This window comes from Gorilla gorilla, chromosome 16 (genome assembly GCF_029281585.2).
Source record: "Gorilla gorilla gorilla isolate KB3781 chromosome 16, NHGRI_mGorGor1-v2.1_pri, whole genome shotgun sequence".
Taxonomy (NCBI): domain Eukaryota; kingdom Metazoa; phylum Chordata; class Mammalia; order Primates; family Hominidae; genus Gorilla; species Gorilla gorilla.
This window is the reverse complement of record NC_073240.2, coordinates 30,779,035-30,794,984: the sequence shown is the minus strand read 5'-3', so window position 1 is coordinate 30,794,984 and position 15,950 is coordinate 30,779,035. Positions and strand designations below refer to the sequence as shown.

At 38.1% G+C, this 15,950-nt stretch overlaps 1 protein-coding gene across 18 annotated transcripts in view; it reads left to right on the top strand.

The window, feature by feature from the left end:
- TJP1 (tight junction protein 1) overlaps nucleotides 1-15,950 on the top strand; it is a 270,016-nt gene that overhangs the window by 184,756 nt on the left and 69,310 nt on the right. For all 18 annotated transcript variants that reach the window (XM_031002056.3, XM_031002054.3, XM_031002055.3 and 15 more), the window contains 2 exons: nucleotides 11,371-11,495; nucleotides 12,555-12,657. In XM_031002056.3, the coding sequence (XP_030857916.3) occupies nucleotides 11,371-11,495; nucleotides 12,555-12,657 (228 nt within the window). The remainder of the gene's footprint in view (nucleotides 1-11,370; nucleotides 11,496-12,554; nucleotides 12,658-15,950) is intronic.

Below are 15,950 nucleotides of genomic sequence, written 5' to 3'. Positions count from 1 at the left end.
CAATATTTCCTGTGTTCTTGCATGTTGACTGGTTTATTTGTGTTTTTTGTACTTGAAGGTCTGTTGTGTTGAATATAAAATCCTTGACTCGGCTGGGTGCGGTGACTCATGCCTGTAATCCCAACACTTTGGAAGCCGGGGGCGGATCACCTGAGGTCAGGAGTTCGAGACAAGCCTGGCCAACACGGCGAAACCCCATCTCTACTAAAAATACAAAAAAAAATTAGACAGGCTTGGTGGTGGGCACCTGTAATCCCAGCTACTTGGGAGGCTGAGGCAGGAGAATCACTTGAACCCGGGAGGCAGAGGTTGCAGTGAGCCGAGATCACGCCATTGCATTCCAGCCTGGAGAAGAGCGAAACTCTGTCTCAAAAGAAAAAAAAATCCTTGAGTTGCTATTTCTTTTTTCTTAAAATTTAGTCATTTAAATATATTTTTGGTATTAGTCCTCCTGAGTTGATATTCTCAGATAACTCACATATTTACAGTGATGTAAACTCTTTCAGTACCTAGTTTCAATTTTTTCAAAAATAGTATCAGCAAAGTTTTTTTTGTTTTTTAAACTAATTTTTCTCTTCCCTTCTTTTGATTTGCTTCTTTAGGGACTCCTCCTGTTCATATATATCATGCTTCTTTTGCTTGTCTTTAGTGTTTGTAATGTTCCTCAAACCCTTTTTATAAAATCTCTGGCATTCTTTTTTAAAAAATGTTATTTGTTTATTTAAAAACTTTTATTTTAGGTTCAGGGTACATGTGTAGATTTGTTATGTAGGTAAACTTGTGTCGCAGGGGTTTGTTGTACAGATTATTTTGCCACCTAGTACTAAGCCTAGTACTGAATAGTTACTTTCTCTGCTCCTCTCCCACCTCCTACCCTCCACCCTCCGGTAGTCCCCAGTGTGTTCCCTCTGTGTCCATGTGTTCTCATAATTTAGCTCCTGCTTGTAAGTGAGAACATGCAGTGTTTGGTTTTCTGTTCCTGCGTTAGTTTGCTAAGGATGATGGCCTCCCGTTCTACCCGTGTTCTTGCAAAGGACATGATCTTATTCTTTTTTATGGCTGCATAGTTATACTACATTTACTTCATCTAGTCTTCCGTTGATGGGCATTTAGGTTGATTCCACATCTTAGCTATTGTGAATAGTGCTGCAGTGAACATATACATGCATGTGTCTTTATGATAGAATGATTTATATTCCTTTGGGTATATACCCAGTAATGGGATTGCTGGCTCGAATGGTAGTTCTCTTTTTAGCTCTGAGGAATTGCCATACTGCCTTCCCCAACGTGTATAAGCAGTCCCTTTTCCCTGTAGCCTTGCCAGCATCTGTTATTTTTTTTGACTTTTTTAAATATTAGCCATTCTGACAGGTGTGAGATGATATCTTTGTGTTTTTGTTTGTTTCTTTGAGATGGAGTTTTGCTCTTTTTGCCCAGGCTGGAGTGCAGTGGCACAATCTTGGCTCACTGCAACCTCTGCCTCCCGGGTTCAAACGATTCTCCTTCCTCAGCCTCCCGAATAGCTGGGATTACAGGCATGCACCACCATGCCTGGCTAATTTTTGTACTTTTAGTAGAGACGGGGTTTCCCCATGTTAGTCAGGCTGGCCTCGAACTTCTGACCTCAGGTAATCCACCAGCCTCAGCCTCCCAAAGTGCTGGTATTACAGGCGTGAGCCACCACGCCCGGCTGCTCATTGTGGTTTCAGTTTGCATTTCTCTGATGATTACTGATGTTGAGCATTTTTTCATATGATTATTGGCAACGTGTTTTGTTTTTTTTGTTTTTTTTGTTTTTGAAAAGTGTCTGTTCTTGTCCTTTGCCCACTTTCTAATGGGGTTGTTTTTTTTCTTGTAAAATTGTGTATAGATGATGGATATTAGACCTTTGTCAGATGCATAGTTTGCAGATGTTTTCTCATATTCTGTAGGTTGTCTGTTTACTCTTTTGATGGTTTCTTTTGCTGTGCAGAAGCTCTTTAGTTTAATTAGATTCCATTTGTCAATTTTTGCTTTTGTTGCAGTTGCTTTTGGCATCTTTGTCATGCAATCTTTGCCAGTTCCTGTGTCCGGAATGGTATTGCCTGAGTTGTCTTCCAGGGTTTTTATAGTTTTGGGTTTTACATTGATGTCTGTCATCCATTTTGAGTTGATTTCTATGTATGGTATAAGGAAGGGTTCCAGTTTCCATCTTCTGCATATGGCTAGCCAGTTATCCCAGCACCATTTATTGAATAAGGAATCTTTTCCCCATTGCTTGTTTTTGTCAGCTTTGTCGAAGATCAGATGGTTGTATGTGTGGCCTTATGTCTGGGCTCCCTGTTATGTTCCGTTGGTCTGTGTGTCTGTCTTTGTTACAGTACCATGCTGTTTGGTTACTGTAGCCCTGTAGTTTAGTTTGAAGCTGGGTAGCGTAATGCCTCCAGCTTTGTTCTTTTTGCTTACGATTGTCTTGGCTTTTTGAGCTCTTTTTTGGTTCCATATGAATTGCATTCCTGTTTTGGCTCTTGGCTGTTGTTGGTTTATAAGAATGCTAGTGGTTTTTGTATATTGATTTTGTATCCTGAAACTTTGCTGAAGTTATTTTATCAGCTTAAGGAGCTTTTGCACTGAGACCATGAGGTTTTCTAGATGCAGAATCATGTCATCTGCAAACAGGGATAGTTTAACTTTCTCTCTTCCTATTTGGATGCCCTTTATTTCTTTCTCTTACCTAATTGCTCTGGCCAGGACTTCCAGTACTGTGTTGAATAGGAGTGATGAGAGAGGGCATCCTTGTCTTGTGCTGGTTCTCAAGGAGAATGCTTCCAGCTTTTGCCCATTCAGTATGATGTTGGCTGTAGGTTTGTCATATACAGCTCTTACTATTTTGAGGTGTGTTCCTTCAATTTCAATGCCTAGTTTATTGAGAGTTCTTAACATGAAGGGAGTTGAAGTTTATTGAAAGCCATTTCTGCATCTATTAAGATAATCATGTGGTTTTTGTCTTTAGTTCTGTTTATGTAATGAATCACATTTAATGATTTGCATATGTTGAACCAACCTTGCATCCCAGGGATAAAGCCTACTTGATTGTGGTGGATTAGCTTTTTGATATGCTGCTGGATTCAGCTTGCTAGTATTTTGTTGAGGATTTTTGCATCAATGTGTATCAAAGATAATTTGCCTGAAATTTTGTTTTTTGTGTCTTTGCCAGGTTTTGGTATCAGGATGATGCTGACCTCATAGAATGAGTTGGGGTATTGTTCCTCCTCTTCAGTTTTTGGGAATAGTTTCAGTAGAAATTGTTCCAGCTCTTGTTTGTACATGTAGAGCAGCTATTAATTCATTTGGTCCTGGGGTTTTTTTAGTTGGTAGGCTATTTACTACTGATTCACTTTTGGCGTTTGTTACTGGTATGTTCAGCGATTCAGTTTCTCCTGGTTCAGTCTTGGGAGGGTGGGTTTGTCCAGGAATTTATCAGTTTCTTCTAGATTTTCTAGTTTGTGTGCATGGCGGTGTTCATAGTATTCTCTGATGGTTACTTGTATTCCTGTGGGGTCAGTGGTATCCCCTTTGTCCTAATTGTGTTTATTTGGATCTTCTCTCTTCTTTGTCTAGCTAATAGTTTGTCTTACTGATTTTTTTTCAAAAATACAATTCCTGAATTTGTTGGTCTTTTGAATGGTGTTTCGTGCCTGGCTCCTTCAGTTCAGCTCTTTTTGTTATTTTTTGTCTTCTGCTAGCTCTGGAGTTGGTTTGCTCTTGTTCCTATAGTTCTTTTTGTTGTGATGTTAGGTTGTTAATGTATGTAATGTTGTTAATGTCGTATGTATTGTTGATTTAATGTTAGGATGTTAGGTTGATTTCTTTTTTACTTTTTCTCTTAAGATGTTTTTTGGTCTTATATTCCTATCTAAAATGACCTTTTAAAATTTCAGATTTGGTCTCGAATTCTTCCTCTTCATTTCTACATTTTTTCTAATTCTTTCATGTCTTGTATCTTCTTGTGCTAATAACAGTTTTAATCCTCTCCCTCTTTTAAGCCTTCTTTCAGGCATACTTTTATTGTCTGCAGAGATGTTATTCTGCTACTCAGTATCCATTATATAGTAACTTTATGTAGAGTGGAGGTCTCCATCCCCCAGGCCACAGAGATGTATGGATCTTTGGCCTGTTAGGAACTGAGCCACACAGCAGGAGGTGAGCGCCGGGCAAGTGAGCAAAGCTTCACCTGTATTTGCAGCCACCCCCCATTGCTCTCATTACTGCCTGAGTGCTGCCTCCTGTGGCGGCATCACATTCTCACAGGAGTGTGAACCCTGTTGTGAGCCATGCATGCAAGGGATCTAGGTTGCACACTCCTTATGAGAATCTAATGCCTGATGATCTGTCACTGTCCCCCATCACCCCCAGATGGGACCATCTAGTTGCAGGAAAACTAGCTCAAGGCTCCCACTGATTCTACAATATGGTGAGTTTTGTGATTATTTCATCATATATTACAGTGTAATCATAATAGAAATAAAGTACACAATAAATGTAATGTGCTTGGATTGTCCCGAAACCATCCCCTCCACCTGCCGGTCTGTGGAAAAATTGTCTTCAAAGAAACCAATCCCTGGTGCCAAAGAGGTTGAGGACGGCTGGTATAGAGGGTTTGATTCTGATCGTTTTCTTTTTCTCATTTTTGCCTGTAATTTGTGGTGGTTTTTTTTTTTCCTTCGGAAGGTGGCGGGGAGGATTTTGTTTGTTTGTTTGTTTGTTTGTTTTAGAATATGGCTTCGTTCTCATGCTAAGGAAGTCTCCATAGCCGGTTGTTTATCCCCTCCTCGTTGCATTTTGCACTTCAAGGGGGATACATTGACCCCCTAGTTTTGTTGTAAATGTTGCACTTGGATTCGTGGTTTGTTATGTAGTCGACCTGCCTGTTTTTATTCAGGAAGATTCATTCATGCCTACTCTCATTGCTGCTAATTTTTCCAGAATTCTGTTTTTAGTGCTCTAATTAGGGCTAGTTTTAAAAAAGAGTCTCTATAAAGGGAAATAGAATTAAAGTTAAATTGAATAATCAATCAAATACTTGTTGAGGTTCACTAACTTCGTGAACCACTTTGTGTCAGGCTTCTGCAGGGTTGCATTGAGGTGAAAGATGTATACAAATATATTGAACTAGCAAGCCAGTCACTGCGATGACTTGTTTTGGCAAAGAGAAAAGATTTTACTCACAAGACTGCCAAATGAGGAGATGGGAGAACAAATCTCAAACCCACCTCTCCAAAGATGGGATTTTAAGGATGTTTTTGGAATAGAGTACCAAGGTTCTCCAAGGTATGGGGAAGAAAGATTGGGGGTAAGGAAAAGTGAGTTAGTTAGGATCTGCATACATGTAGTCAAGTTATACAGCTCTTCATAGAATGCATGTTTGAAAAATGGCAGTATCACCATGATCTGAGGAAGGAGGTTTTGGCCCTCTGACATCAAACAGTTACCTCTCTTTGGGCATTCATGCAGGCCCAGTTGAAGGGTCGGTGGTCTTAATCAGCTTGAAGTGGACAAGAGCTGCCAACTGGTTCCTGGAAATAACTTGAAGCAACCGTTACTGTAGTGACCTACATTCGGAAGTTATCTGTAAGGAAGTTCGTGGGAGATTTGCTATGTGACTTGCTAGTGGGGAGTTTAAAATAGATCAACTAGAAGTAAGCGATGAAAAAGGAAGGTAAAGTTTGGCAGGCTTAATCAGGTTAGCCTTCGATTTTAAATATGTGACTTCCTCCCAAATAGGGCCTTGCTAACCGAGGCTACTTGTGGTGCTGTGTGTTAAGTAGCACAAGTGCGTACATGTGCCCCAGCACATGTACAGGATGGACCACTTCTGTGAAAGCCAAGGGTAGTTTTATGAATGAGGTGACGTGGAACCTGGGTTTTGAAAGATGAGCTGAAGCTTGCAAGATTGATAAGGTAGTAAGGAAATCCTAGGCAGAGAGGAGATGTTAAGCCATAGTTTGATATTGCATGATCTGGTAAAGCAGGAATCAGTATTTAGGTGGGTTTAGAGCAAAGACTGGGGTGCTGGGAAGCAAGTTTGGAGTTGTATTGAAAGGCACTGCATGCTAAGGAATTTGGACTTAGGGGCAAGGATCTATTGGATTAGGGTCTTTGTGTTAGAGGGACAGCACTGCCAACACTTGTAGTGCAGTGGAGGTGAGAAATCTGTTGAAAGGGCCAAATAAGACAATTATGAAGGTAGAGGGAAGGGAAAGTGGGGAAAAGTTGAACCTTTTGAAATTTTTAATGAACTGATCTTATATTCAGAAAACATTGAAAGCTGCAGCTCTCGTTCCTGGCTGCTCATTAGAATCACCTGGGGGCTATTTTTTTTTTTTTTTTTAAGTCCACCAACTCCTCTTCTCCATTTTTACTTAATTGGTATAGATTGAGGATCATGCATCAGCAAGCAGTTTTGAAATTGTTCCCAAGTGATTCTTACCTGCAGCCTGGGTAAGAAGTCGCAGGCCTCCTGGATAGTCATTAAGTGAACTGTGGTAAGCACTGATGTAGCAGGATTACCTGCCCTACTAGGTGCCGGAACTGCATTTGCTTGCTCACAAGTAATTTTTTAAAATGTATGCTCGCATCCCTGCCTTGCTTATTGAAAGTTCCTAATGTTTTTGGTTATTTTTTAATCTTTTTATGTTTTTAACTTTTAAATGAGGAAAATAAAAGAACTACCAAACAAGATGTAAGTTCATACTGTAAAATTACATAGAGTAATTTTTCAAATTACTAAATTACAAAGATTAGCCCCAACTTCTTTGAAGGAGAAAAAAAGGGAAAGGATAATCCTTTACTAAGGCTGGGGTGTTTAGGTGTTTTCCCAGCATTTTGCAATTACAAACAGTCTGCAATGAATAACCTTGTGCGTTTGTTACCTTTGTATTGTGAGAGAGGTATGTGTATCTTTAGGGTACTTTCTAGAAGTTAGTTTGCTCTGTCAAAAGATAGTACATTTGTAGTTTTGTTAGGTTACTGCCAAATTCCTCTCCTGAAAGTTGTAGCAATTTGTGTGCCCATCAGTAGTAGACTGTTTGCTATAGCCTTCCTTTTCTGAAATATGTTATACTTTAATGTTTCTGTTCTTGGTGTTCTTTGGTTTTAATTTGCATTTATCTGTGGGTTTTAACATCTCATATATCTTTTGTAAATTGTTTCATTGTTTTATTTTGTTGTTTTTTTTTCTCCCTTCATGTTTAAGTAGTTCTTAATATCGACATTTTCAAAGTATGGTCTGTGGACTCCTAAAGGTCCCTGAAACCTTTTTAGGTTCAAGGGCAAAACTCTTTTTATTCAATATGAAGGTATTTCTTATCTTCTTCGCTGTGTTATTATTTGACTGAAGGTTCAGAAACAATGGTGGTTAAAACTGTGGGCTTTGTAGCCCAAATCAAGGCAGGGGCACCAAACCGTATAATAGTCATTGTCACACACTCGTAGATTAAAAGAACAATTTCAGTTTTATTTAAGAATGACTTGAAACAGTAAGAACTGTGTCTTGTTACTTTCCAACCCTTGAATACACACGTTTTCAGTAGTCTAGGTATGCAAACAGGAAGTGTGCCTAAAGTACTTCTGCCTTGTACTAAAGTACTTGTGTGATTATTTGAATTGCAGCCGTGTATTGAGTGGGGGGTGGAAGGCAGGCATCACTTTTACTTGAACAGTTGTTTACTTGAAGGAATGTATGGTTATCCAAACATGAATATTTGACAAACATATTTCTCCAAAATGAATGAGTACCTTGTTTCAAGGAGAACAATTCTCGATAGTATTTGTTGCTAACAATGAAAACTGATTTTTAAAACAAAATTTAAAATTTGAGAAATTTTTATCTGCCACCATAAGCTCAGTAGCTTTTCAGTACTTAAAGACTCTTTTGATAACCTTGATAGTGATATTAACACATGATTTTAAAATACACTGTGTGGTGAAATGTGGCATCATTTGGAAGATTTACCTAACTCAGGGAACCAGTATTTTCCGAAAGACTAAGGCATGCTATAGTAAAATTATACATGGATAAAATACTCATTCAGAGTGTAAAATAGGCCAATAGATAATTCATGCAACAGTACAGACAGTTGAATGATATGGTTTCAAACTGTACATTGTTACTCTCCTTTAGGAAACTATCATTTATTAAGTTTTTGGCATAAAGTCAAACATGAATTTTCGTAATTACCTAAAAAGGCTACTAAAATAACTCTTCTTTTTCAGTGACTGTATCTGTGTATGAAAAGCTGGATTTTCTTTGTGTACTTTAACAAAAAGCAACATACTTACAGGTTTTGTTACGGTGCATTTTCACAAACTTTGTTTTCTCTTCAGCAGTGAAAGTCAAATTTTGTCAAAGGCTTTTTCAGGATCTTGGAGATAATCATATAATTTTTTTCTCTAGATTTATTAATAGGATATATTATGCCAGTGGATTTCCTACTAATCCTGCATTCCTGGAATTAATCCCTTTTTCATGGAGCATTTATGTAGTGTTGGCCTTTGTTTGCTTATTTTTATTTTGTATTTTGCACTGATACAAATAAATTATGTTGAGCTGTAATATTGGGGGGTTAGTCATTATCATGGACAGTCATCAGCTTTCAGTGTCAGTATTATACTTGCTTCATAAAAAGAATTTAGAAGCTTTCCTTGATATCAGTGTTCTGAAACAATATATTGTATTGAGGCTGTCCGGATATTGCGTGTTTTGGCACAATTTCTCTGGGAAATCATTTGTGCCTGGTGCCTTTTTGTGGGATAATTCCCTCATAAATTTTGCTGCTTTTTTCTCCAGAAATTGGGCCGTTTAAGCTTTTTATTTATAATAGGGTCAATTTTGGCCATCTATATTTCCTCAGGAATTATGTTTCCTTTAGGTTTTCAAATTTATTTGAATTTGTTCTGTAGTCTCTTATGTTTTCTAATGCCGTACTAATAGTCATTTGTCTCTAATCGTTTATTTTTGAAGTTTGAGTCCTGCTTTTAATTTGAAATTTGGATATTGTCTTTGAATTATGATGAGTGTATGGTTTTGTGTACAGTAGTCCCCTCTGAGCCATGGGGTATATGTTCCCCCAGTGGATGCCCGAATTCGTGGATAGTATCAAACCCAGTTTTGCTGTTAATTGGAGCACGTTTCTGTGCCTGTCTTCCACTCACAAGTTTAATGCCTTTTCCATCTTAAATAGGCACTTACCATGCACTGTGGCGAAACCCTTGCAATTTTAGGTGTGACAGCAAAACCAGCACAAATTTCGTTTTCCTTCACAATTTCACTAATAGAAGATTCCTTCTCCCTGTAGATCTTAGTAACCTCAGCATATATATATATATATATATATATATATATATATATATATATATATATATTCTGTATTAAGTGGAGGACTTTTGCCTTCTCTCTTGAAGGAAACACTTTACAGATTTTCTTTGGTATACCGAATTGCCAGCATCACTACTACTGTACTTTGGGGTCATGATTAAGTAAAATAAGGGTGACTTGAACACAAGCATTGTGTTACCTCTCCACAGTTGATCTCATAACTGTGACAGCTACTGAGTAACTAATGGGTGGGGAGCCCCTATGGCGTGGAGACACTGGACAAAGGGATGATTCACATCTTAGATGGGACGTAGCAGGATGGCAAAATATTTCATCACACTACTCATAACGGTGTGCAATTTAAGTCTTACCAATTGTTTATTTCTGAAGTTTTCTGTTTAAAATTTTCAGACTGCAGTTGACCTGAAGTAACTGAAAGCAAAGAACATGAAACCGAGGATAAGGGAGAACCACTGTAGTTGGTCTATTTTTGTTCTATTAAATTTTGGGAGAATATATAGAGAAACAGATTCAGATGGTTGCCATTATCTTCAGTTACTCAGAAATTTCCCTGTTTTATTATTTTCTTTTTTCATATTAACTTTTTTGTGTTCGCTTTATTGCCATATAATTCACATACCAAACAATTAAAGTATGCAGTTCATTGGTTTTTAGCATGTTCCGAGTTGTGTGACCATCACCAGAGTCCATTTTAAAACATTTTCATTACTGGGGAAAAAAAAAACACCTCCCATTGAACTATCACCCCCTCCAATCCCTGTAGCCCTAGACAACCACCATTCAAGTTTTTGTCTTTATAGATTTGCCTTTCTGAGCATTTTATATAAACGGAATAATATAATCTATTAACCTTTGTGACTGGTTTCTTCACCTTAGCATGATGTTTTCAAGGTTGATTCATGTTATACTATGTATGAGTACTTCATTCCTTTTTACACACAATGTTTTCATTGTATGGGTATATATCACGTTTTATCCATTCATCAGTTGATGGACACTTGGAATAGTTGGTATTTATTCATTTTTAAGAAGATTTTTTTTTCTTTTGCTACTTCTATAGGCTTTGGGATGGGAGGAAAGGTGATGTATGCACTATTCATGGTGAAAATAGTCTCCTCTGTTGCGGACTGGAAAGCTGAGGGAGGAGGTTGTTACCTTTGTCCTCAGGCAGTTTGAATTGTACAGTTTTATACAAAAACATACATTTCTGGCTTAATGATTCTGTAGCCTTAAGAAAATGTATATTGTCTCTTTAAACTACTCTTAAGTACTTCATATCCTTTCTAGGGAATAGTGATTTCTTTGAGATTAGGTAATTTTTTAACAACCTGGAAAATATTTTGAATTTTTTCTATACCGGCCTGTCCTGAGTCATTATGGTAAAGATTCTTGGCTCTTTCAGAAGTGCGTAGCTTATTATAATTTAGTTTTTAAAAAAGGTAATTTTACAAAGTTCAATATGGCTAATGTACACCTTCTATTGTATAGTGTGCACAAGGCATTATATTCTACAGAGATTTTTAGGAGTGGCAGAAGTTGTTGAAAGAAGTTGAAATAACCAATACTTGATTTTCAAAGCAATTGATATTTATGTAAAATGACAAAGGGTGTGTATGCTGGATAAGTCTGTAATCTTCTAAATCAGTTGCCAGGATGGCTGATGATCACACTGGGCTCTGCCAGTCTCCTCAGGACCTCTTCTGATAAAAAATAAAGTCAGGATCTCAGTGTTACTAATTTTTAATTGTCTTTTGGTTTTTAAAGAACATGTATATAGTTGGCGATTTTTAATATTCTGTTATGTCCAGTAGTTATTAGAGCATGCATTCTTGTACAAGGATAATTCTAATAGGTAACCATGCAGGTGAGTGTTTATGGATCACAGATATATTAAGATTGTAATTTTTATATTTTGGCTTCTCTAGATTGTAGAGTATGATATAACAATTATTTTTGTCCTTAATAGCAATATTTTACTGTAATTTTTACTTTAGGCTCCTGGATTTGGATTTGGAATTGCAATATCTGGTGGACGAGATAATCCTCATTTTCAGAGTGGGGAAACGTCAATAGTGATTTCAGATGTGCTGAAAGGAGGACCAGCTGAAGGACAGCTACAGTAAGAGTGCTGCTTGTCGTGGGCACTGTGCAACAAGCAGTGTTCCTCTCCTCAGGCACTGGCCTACTGTCTTACACTGTCTTAGTGATTTTGTCATATTCACATTCCACCTGTGCCATGCTTCATATATTTTTCCTTAAATTAACATATATTTACTTAAGAGGGAAACTGGCTAGGTGTGGTGGCTCACTCCTATAATCCTAGCACTTTGGGAGGCTGAGGCAGGGGGATCACTTGAGACCAGGAGTTTGAGACCAACCTGGGCAATGCAGTGAGATCCCCGTCTCTACAAAAGAAGTTTAAGAATCAGCTGGGCATGGTGGCTTGTGCCTGCAGTCCCAGCTACTTGGGAGGCTGAGGCAGGAGAATCCCTTAAACTTAAGAATCTGAGGCTGCAATGAGCCATGATTGCACCACTGTACTCCAGTCCGGGTGACAGAGCGAGACCCTGTCTCCAAAGAAAATAAAGGAAGCTTTATCCCTATGAAAATTGGAAAGCTAGTATCACTCACTTTAAATAGAATGTGTAACTGTAAAAATAGTGAAAAAGAAAATGTATAACTCCTTTTGGGTAGAATCTAGCTTTCAGAAGCCTCCTCCCCAAGTCTTGCACCCTTTTTGTTCCCTATGAAGATTAGTAAGATAAAGAGAAACACAAAATATACTAGCAAAATAATGGCACTATGATTAGAAGAATTAAAAGATGAAAAACTTAAAAGGGAGTATGTTTTCCAGCTGTATGACTTAGTATCATTTAATGCCCTGTAACTGTACTACCAAGAATCATTTCGTGTATGTGATATCTGTTCAGTCTTTTGGGGAAATACTTTGTTAATGACTTAAAAAAATTAAGGACCTGTGGTTAGTTACTTGTTAAACATTCTGCGGAGAAATCTGAAAGTAAATCGGTTGACATTATTTTATCATTGATCTGAAGAGAAATTAATTAATTGGCTCATAATTAGATTACATTTTAGAAGTACCTATCTTGAAAATATCATCATAAACTTACCAGAATGTTTTTCTCTAACATATTATTTTGTGCCCTTTTCCCCTTAGGGAAAATGACCGAGTTGCAATGGTTAACGGAGTTTCAATGGATAATGTTGAACATGCTTTTGCTGTTCAGCAACTAAGGAAAAGTGGGAAAAATGCAAAAATTGTAAGTATCTTTTCTCTGTAATTTAGTAAAGATACCCCAACTTTATTGTTGATACATTTCTGGTATTTGAATTTATCCTTCCCATTTAAGGAAAACTGAAACAATAGTTCCAAAGTTATTTGTTTACACTTGAGTGTTTCTTCTAACACTGGTGTGGTTTGTCACTGGTACATGTATTTTCTCAGTTTAGATACCAGGATTTTTTTCAATTGAAAAAGGAAAGGGGACAGTTAAATAGTTACCTTTTTTTTTTTTTGAGATGGAGTCTCGCTCTGTCGCCCAAGCTGGAGTGCAGTGGTACGGTCTCGGCTCACTGCAAGCTCCGCCTCCTGGGTTCACACCATTCTCCTGCCTCAGCCTCCTGAGTAGCTGGGACTACAGGCGCTTGACACCACGCCCGGCTAATTTTTTGTATTTTTAGTAGAGATGGGGTTTCACCGTGTTAGCCAGGATGGTCTCGATCTCCTGACCTCGTGATCTGTCCGCCTCGGCCTCCCAAAGTGCTGGGATTACAAGCATGAGCCACCGCGCCTGGCCGAATAGTTACCTCTTTTTGGCTTAATGTTTCCTCCTCTTTTCCTCCTCTACAGTCACATGCTGCATGACAATGTTTTGGTCAACAACAGACCACATATCTGACAGTGGTTCCATAAGATTAGAATACTGTATTTACCTTTACTGTGTTTAGATACACACATAGTTACCATTGTGTTACAGTCGCTTACAGTATTCAGTTCAGTAACATGCTGTACGGGCTTGTAACCGAGGAGCAATAGGCTGTGCCAAGTAGCCTAGATGTGTAGTAGGCTATACCATCTGGGTTTGGGAAGATAACGTTCTGTGGTGTTCACACAAAGACAGAATTGCCTGATAATTCACTTCTCATAATAGATATATTATGTTACTGTTCTGGATACTGTAGGCAGCTGTAAAACAATGGTAAGTATGTGTATGTCTAAACATGGGAAAAGTACAGTAAAAATATATAATGGATAAAAAAATTATATGCCTGTTTAGTGCACTTACTATGAATGGAGCTTGCAGGACTGGAAGTTGCTCTGAGTGAGTCAGCGAGTGAGTGGTGAGTGAATGTGACATCTTAGGACATTACTGTACACTACTGTAGACTTTGTAAACACTATACATTTAGGCTGCACTAAATTTTTAACGTTTTAATATTTTTAATGTATTTAATATTTTATAAATTTATAAAATTTATTTAAAAGTCTTCTTTCTTCAATAATAAACCTTAGCTTACTGAAACTTTTTTAACCTATAAACTTTCTAACTTTTTGACTCTCGTAGTAACAAACACATTGTACAGCTGTACAAAAATATTTAAAATTTTTTGGGTTCTTTTTTTTTTTTTTTTTTTTTTTTTTGAGACAGAGTCTCACTCTGTTGCCCGGGCTGGAGTGCAGTGGCGCGATCTTGGCTCACTGCAAGCTCAGCCTCCGAGTAGCTGGGACTACAGGCACCCGCCACCAGAGCTAATTTTTTTGTATTTTTGGTGGAGACGGGGTTTCACCATGTTAGCCAGGATGGTCTCGATCTCCTGGATCGAGATGGAGGCTGTCTCGTGATCCGCCCCGCCTCGGCCTCCCAAAGTGCTTGGATTACAGGCTATGTTTTTTTAAGACACGGTTTCGCTCTGTCACCCAGGCTAGAGTGCAGTAGCGTGATCTTGGCTCGCTGCAACCTCCGCCTCCCTGGTTCAGGTGATTCTCGTGCTTCAGCTTTGGGATTACAGGCGATCGCTACCAAGCCCTTATTTTGTATTTTTAGTAGAGACGGGGTTTTGCCATGTTAGCCAGGCTGGTATTGAACTCCGGGCCTCAAGTGATCTGCCTGCCTCAGCCTCCCAAAGTTCTGGGATTACAGGTAGGAGCCACCGCACCTAGCCTAAAATTTTTTATTTTTCACTTTTTAAACTTTTTTAGTAAAAACTAAGACACAAGCACACACATTAGCCTAGGGTTACCCAGGATCAGGGTCATCAGTGTCACTGTCTTCCACCTCCACAGTTTGTTCTAGTGGGAGCTCTTCAGGGGCAGTAACACGCATGGAGCCATCATCTCCTGTGACAATAATGCCTTCTTGTGGAACACCTCCTGAAGGACCTACCTGAGGCTGTTTTCTCAGTTAACATTTAGAAAAAAAATAAGTAGAGGGAGTACACTCTGCAGTAATGATAAAAAGTTTAGCATAGTAAATACATAAACCAGTAACACAGTCATTATCAAGTATTATATTCTGTACATATTGTATCTGCTACACTTCTATTCCACTGGCAGCATAGTAGCTTTGTTTACACCAGCATCACCACCAACATAAGTACTGCAGTGCACCCACGACATTATGACCCTGTGGCGTCCCTAGGTGATAGGAGATTTTCAGCTCCATTGTGATATTATGGGGCCCCTGCAGTACGTGTTGTCCGTTGTTTTACATGGTGCATGACTGTGTAGGTATCCACATGGCCATGCAGCATTTCACTATGCATATATATTTATCCAACCCACTCATTCACAGGCATTTCAGTGTCCAGTCCACAAGTATTTTTTTAAAATTCAGCTGCAAAAATCATCATATTACTACCTACTTGTTTAGTTAATGTTTAGAATAATTTTCTAGGAGTGGCTTTTCAGAGTCAAAGGGCCTGAATGACTTTTGATGTATGTATTGCCAGTTTGTCCTTCAGAAAATCAATAGGCTATTGAGAGTTCAGTTTTCAACAGGTCTTAAATCTTTGCCAAACTGATAAACCAAACAAGTGTTTCAAATGAAACATTTTAAATCACAAGTGGATTTGATCCTCTCATGGTATATTTACTACCCATTTGTTTTTTCATTTACCTGTTCAAGTCCTTTGCATTTATATGGTGATGATGGTCATACTAGAGTGTTTTCTGTAGTCAGATTATTAGCCTTTTGTCATACATACCTCATGTGTTGTTATCCTCTTTGCTTTTGTGAATGCTTGTAAGTTGTTTGTGTTTGTTGTTTTGTATCATTTTGTTACAACATTGAAATGTTTTCATTTTTATTTTGTCATGTCTGTCAGACTTTCATTTTATTGGTTCTGCCTTGGTGTCATGCTTCCAAAAGCCTTTTAATTGCAAAAGCCTCTCTGTTGTATTTTGTTCTAGTACTTACATGGCATCATTTTGTTTTATTTTACCTTCGAGACTTAATTAAGCTAAACTATTTTGAAGTAGGCATTTTTTTTCCTAAAAATGTTGATTCCAAATTTTTCATAGTGTTAAAATCGAGCAATTGTTGTCACACCTACG